This window comes from Fukomys damarensis, unplaced genomic scaffold (genome assembly GCF_012274545.1).
Source record: "Fukomys damarensis isolate Sample0158 unplaced genomic scaffold, DMR_v1.0_HiC HiC_scaffold_22, whole genome shotgun sequence".
Lineage (NCBI taxonomy): Eukaryota > Metazoa > Chordata > Mammalia > Rodentia > Bathyergidae > Fukomys > Fukomys damarensis.
The window spans coordinates 27,271,061-27,276,930 of record NW_022900934.1 but is presented as its reverse complement, the minus strand read 5'-3'; the positions used below and the strand labels follow the sequence as shown (position 1 = coordinate 27,276,930).

The 5,870-nt window shown below is 49.3% G+C and overlaps 1 protein-coding gene and 1 pseudogene across 2 annotated transcripts in view; one reads left to right on the top strand and one right to left on the bottom strand.

The window, feature by feature from the left end:
• Tbc1d20 (TBC1 domain family member 20) overlaps nt 1-5,332 on the top strand; it is a 19,993-nt gene extending 14,661 nt beyond the window's left edge. For both annotated transcript variants that reach the window (XM_010621468.2, XM_010621467.3), the window contains 5 exons: nt 1,910-2,096; nt 2,264-2,365; nt 3,420-3,561; nt 4,536-4,723; nt 4,938-5,332. In XM_010621468.2, coding sequence (XP_010619770.1) covers nt 1,910-2,096; nt 2,264-2,365; nt 3,420-3,561; nt 4,536-4,723; nt 4,938-5,193 — 875 coding nt within the window. In that variant the 3' untranslated portion in view covers nt 5,194-5,332. The remainder of the gene's footprint in view (nt 1-1,909; nt 2,097-2,263; nt 2,366-3,419; nt 3,562-4,535; nt 4,724-4,937) is intronic.
• On the bottom strand, nt 29-1,174 carry LOC117287221 (annotated as a pseudogene).
• Nucleotides 5,333-5,870: the final 538 nt, after the last annotated feature.

Here is a 5,870-nt window from a genome sequence, read left to right as displayed (position 1 = left end):
AAAAAAAAAAAAAAAAAAAAGGTGTTGTTGCTGCCCTAACTAGTATGAATGAGGTACCTCGGCCAGGCACTTACAGAAGTTGAGCAAGAGGGATATGGGAGGCCCACAAACTTCCATGTCTGGGTCCTCATCAGAGACTCCTGGTCTAAGGAGAGAAGATGCCAGCCTGGGTAGTCAGTCTCACTGCAGCATACGGGAGACAGGAAGCAGGACAAGGCCAGGAGATGGAAGGGGCCTTCCTGCCCCTCAGCAGTCCTTGACTAGTAAGGTCCCTCCATGTTCTCTGATGGTGGTGGGGCTCCAAAGATCCTGGCAAAGAACCTTCAGTTGGAGCAGGCCTGGTCCTGTGCAGCAGCCAGGCAGGCCCATTCAAGCTGCTTTCCAGACTCTTAGCTCCTGCTGAGTGGGATGCTGGGCAAAGGTCCAAAAGCTGTCTGGGCAGGTAAGGTCCCCATCAGCAGCAAGGAAGTGTTGTCCCCACTCCACACTCCAAAGGTGACCTAGGCTTTAGGCACTGCCTGCATACCTGGTGCTCAAAGACAAGGTGTTCACTGTGAAGGGATCAAGTAAAACAGCGCAAATATCTGAGGTCGTATGGATCATAGGGGAAGAGGCTGTGTCTGCAGGCACCCATGGGCATGTTGTGCAGACTCTCAGCTACATGCTTGGCTGTGCACCTGTCCTGCAACTCCACCCAGCCCTTGTAGTCCTTGCTCTACTTGGATCCCTTTCTTCCTCCCGAGGCTGCTGCTATATTCTTCTTCTTCTTTTTGGTACCAGGGATTGAACTCAGGAGCGGGGCACCACTGAGCTAAATCCCTGACCCACGCTGCTGCCTTCTTGTATCTCACAAACCTGGCCTCGTCCTGAAAGAAAACCTGTTCATTGCAGATGTGCAGGGGTCAGAAGTGTGGTGGGATGTGACCCAGGTACACAGTGTCTGGCACTACCTGCTTCTTGCTGCCGTGAGCCACTTCAGGTTCCTTCTCATCCTCCTCCACCTCTGATTGCTCATCTTTCCCTTCCAGCTCCTGCTCTGTTGCTGCCTCAGATCTGGCCAACGTGCTGGCCAGTCACCGAGTGCTTAAGCCATTAAGCAGCTGGTGTGGGTGACATGCACCACGTGCCAAAAGTACCCTTGTCTAACCCACAGATTCTGTTGAGCTTTTACCATTTATCCTAGTAAATCCATTATAGAAAAAAAGGAAATAGTCTAAGCTATTACAGGTGGTACACACCTGTAATCCCAGCACTCGGGAGGCTGAGGCAGGAGAGTCACTGTGAGTTCAAGGCCGGCCTGAAATTCACAGCAAGACCCTGTCTCAAAAACCAAAATAAAAAAAAAGAATGAAAAAGGAACTAGAAAAAATAAGAACCAAGATTGATTGTGTAAAGGTACAAATTTCTAATAATGAATGTCATTATATTATATACTTTAAATGTATCAATAGAAGTAATTAAAAAGAAAAAAGAAATAGAAAGTTATGTACTTTTCATTCCTCATATCTTTTTAGCCTTTTTAAATTTGCAACAGTTCCTTTCTATATTCTGACAGGCCATTTATTTTGTTAAATTTAAATACTTTGGGTTGGTCTGATTTTCCTTGTAGGGGCTTCAGATTTACACACAGTTGATAGGAGTTCCACTGGCGTGCTACAGAGCTCTTGTCAGTGTGTCACTTCAGGAGGCAAGTAGTGTCTTTAGGTTCCCCCTACGGCTATCAGGTTGATGGCTTACTTCTCTTTGCTGTGTGCCAGGAGGTGGTAGCAGTATGTGGATCTGACAGGTGGTATCAACTTGTTCCTAATTTATTTCATTGAACACCTCCAGAAATCTGTTGTTGACCCTCCTGTTTGTCATGAGGCCACTGCCTTCCATGTTCCAATGCATCTCTCCCTCCTCTCCTCAGGCATGCCAGATGAACAGAGGGAAGGGCTCCAGGAAGAGCTCATCGATATCATCCTCTTCATTTTGGAGCGGAACCCTCAGCTGCACTACTACCAGGGCTACCATGACATCGTAGTTACATTTCTGCTGGTGGTAGGCGAGAAGCTGGCAACATCCCTGGTAGAAAAATTATCTACCCACCACCTCAGGTAACTGTGAAGAGGGACTAAGAGGATGGGTGTCATTCCTCCAGCCCCCTTAGGGTAACTCCTTGGCCCATCTTACAGTCAGTTTCTTCTGTGGTTTGAGCCCAGTCTGCCCACAGCCTTGATCAAGTGTTTGATCTGACCAAGTGTACCTCATTGTCTCCCTCCAGGGATTTCATGGATTCCACAATGGACAACACCAAGCACATATTAAACTACCTGATGCCCATCATTGACCAGGTGAATCCAGAACTCCATGACTTCATGCAAAGGTATATGTGCATTTATGTTCTCACACACACACACAGACCTATGCCGTAATCCTCCTCCTAGCTCATTTTTTCCTCACAGAGCTCATTCAATTTCACCACCATCTTGTGATCTTTGTAGTCGAGTACTCTTTAGTCTTGGAGCACTCTCTGGGCATTGTGCCCTTGTGGGGTTGCAAAGATGTTACAACTCACGTCTTGAAGACTTTATATCTGATGGGGAGAGATGGCTAACATGAGCTTGCCAACATGGACTCTGAGGCTTTTGCTCAGGAGAAATATAGAGTCCTAGGGGATTGAGAGGAGAGGAAGACAAGGCCATCAAGGACAAGGTCGTCAAGGACAAGGACATCTGTGGAGTGTTTTATCTTCCAAGTATCAAGGAGAAGTATTTCCTTGCATATGCCATAGATTTTTAAAATTTAAATAATAACTGGCTTTTGTTTGTTTGTTTTTTCCTTTTGGTATCGGAGCTCAAACTCAGGACCTGGCACTTGTGAGGCAGGCAGCAGAACCACTGAGCCAAATCCATGGCCCAAAAATAACTGTTTTAAGATGGTTTGGGCTCTCGTGTTAACTGAAAAATTGTGTTCTATGCCTGAGAGTATGAGCCTGTGCCCCCACAAGGGTAAGTGTCTCAGAAGGAAAGCTACCCTAGTGTGCTTCTCTGAGAACAGCTCTTAGTCCTGCAGTTGATACTTTTGAGCATTAGGAGCTAAGGCAGCTGGGACACTGTTATGCTATTAGTGTCATAGCACATTTTAAAGACTTTTTTGGGGATTTGTGACAGGGTCTTGCTTTGTAGTTCAGGCTGGCCTCAAACTCATGGTGATCCAGCCTCTTGAGTGCTGGGATTATAGGTGTGCGCCACCATGCCTGGCTTAAAGACTGATTATATTTTGTGAGAAGATGTTAAGTTCCTAGGAAGTCAGATTTTCTAGAAAGTGGATTTCCCAAGTGCTTCATTCTCCCCAGCACTGTGGCCAAAGGCCCAGAAAAGGGAAAGGGAAGGGCTAACTTGGCAAGGAACCTAACATCTGGATTTCTGTTGTCCTAGTGCTGAAGTGGGGACCATCTTTGCCCTCAGCTGGCTCATCACCTGGTTTGGGCACGTCCTGTCTGACTTCAGGCATGTGGTGCGGTTATATGACTTCTTCCTGGCCTGTCATCCGCTGATGCCCATTTACTTTGCAGCCGTGGTAGGTACAGGCCATGAGCCAGCAACTAGACTCACCGTCAGCCTTCCAGCTTGGTCTCTGTCTTGGAGGGGAGACTGGTAGCTATGAAAACATGCGGGAGATGGGGCTCCTGAGGTTGGTGTCCTTTGGCACCATCTGTGCAGTGTTAATGAAGATGTCAGGGAAAAAGATGCTGTGAAATGCTAGTTACAGATTTCTTTCTTTTCTTCCCTCTTCCTTTCCCTCTCCTCTCCTCTCCTCTCCCCTCCCCTCCCGCTGTGTAGTTCAGGCTCACCTTGGACTCGCTGAGTAGCCCAGGTTGGCCTCAAACTCTCAGTGATCCTCCTGCCTCAGCCTCCCAAGCGCTAGAGCAGACACCACACCCGGCTTAAACAGTGAGGCTCTTCCATACTTTATTATGAATAGCTAATGTTCCTGCTGACACCTCCCAGAACTGCATATCGTTAGGGAGTCAATGGCACAGTGCATGGCACTCACCCTCGGCAGATGTAGGAAGGCAGATTGGTGTTAGGCCCAGAAAGTGAGGTGGCTGTGGCAGTAATGGGGGCTCCAGTTATCTGGAGTCCTGAGTGGCATGGAGGTGGGGACATAGGAAGGTCTTCACAGATCCCTTCTGTAGCTCTGTGACCAGCAGTCAGAAGAAAGATATTTAAAAGGAGAGGACTCTTCTTTCCTGTTTTGAACTATGCTATACTGGAGCTCTGAGAATCTCTCAGGAATCTCTTCTCTTGAAAGAATGTCCTTCATTTCTTTGAAGACTTTGGGGGTCACTTGAGCAGACAAATGTGCCTTTCTTATCAGTGCACAAGTCTGCGCACAGGAGAGGCCAGCCTGGTGGTAACAGCTCAGAGAATAAATCCCTTGCTTCTCCCTGGATGGATGTGAGTTTGCTGGACATTGGGCTGCCTCCTGTCTCCTCCACAGAGGCTGGGTCTAGGTGTCCGCTCGCTAATGCAAGGTCTTACTCCCCACAGATCGTGTTGTACCGTGAGCAGGAAGTCCTGGACTGTGACTGTGACATGGCCTCAGTCCACCACCTGTTGTCCCAGATCCCTCAGGACTTGCCCTATGAGACACTGATCAGCAGGGCAGGGGATCTCTTCGTTCAGTTTCCCCCTTCTGAGCTCACACGAGAGGCAGCTGCCCAGCAACAGGCTGAGAGGTGAGTGGGTCCAAGGTGTGTGAGCAGGCAGCTTGAGGGGAGACTCGTGTCTGGTGGGCACAGGGCTTGGCCCTGGTCCCTGAGACCTTGGAGCCCCGCATCTTCCTGGAGGAGAATGCTTGAGAACGCATGGCCCTCCCTCGGCCTCTCGAGTGGGGCACTCGCCCCAGCTCTTCTTTCTCACACCTTGCTGCTTCTGCTTCCCGCCCCACAGAACGGCAGCCTCTACCTTCAAAGACTTTGAGCTGGCATCAGCCCAGCAGAGGCCAGACATGGTGCTTCGGCAGCGGTTTCGGGGACTTCTGCGGCCAGAGGCTCAAACAAAGGATGTCCTGACCAAACCGAGGACCAACCGCTTTGTGAAACTGGCAGTGATGGGGCTCACAGTGGCACTCGGAGCAGCTGCATTGGCAGTGGTGAAGAGTGCCCTGGAGTGGGCCCCGAAGTTCCAGCTGCAGCTGTTCCCCTAAATTCAGCCACAGGGGCCCCTTCTGCTCAGTCAGGGCTTGCCCTTCCGTGGAAGGACTGAGAGGGAGGAATTTCCTTGATTAAAAGGGTTTCGTTTAAGGGTATTCTCTTTCTGCCACCCTTTCGTGCCTGTCTGTTGGCCTTGGCTTGGAGGCAGCAGCAGAGCTGGCTGAAATTGCAGGGCCCAGGGCTTGGGCCTAGCGCTCAGTGCACCCAAACTGCACCCTGCCGCCTCCCCTCCTGTTGTAGGGTGTGGGTTCTTTAGCTCCCAGCTGCTTGGGAGCCTCTGGGCCTAGACTTCTCCCTTCTCCGGGGTACCCACAGAAAGGAAGGGGACTGCTAAAGAAGTCAGGCCTCAGAATGAAAGCAAGAGGGCAGATGATTCCAGCCTGGGAGCCAATGGGCCTTCTCAATGGCATCTCTATTAGGTGAGCAGAAATCAGACATGAATTAGATTACTGGATAAATCCTACCTAGCTTCAGCCTAGATATCAGGTGGGCATTTCCAGTACAGCAGGAAGGAATATTCCTAGACTGGTTTCCCTGCCTTCTGTGTCCCACCTGATTCTCTTATAAGATATTTATAGAAGACACTGATATTTTTAGAATCATATACACCTACTATGTAAGAATGGTCCTCATCAGGATAAGCTTCTGAAGTTTATTTTCTACTCACTTC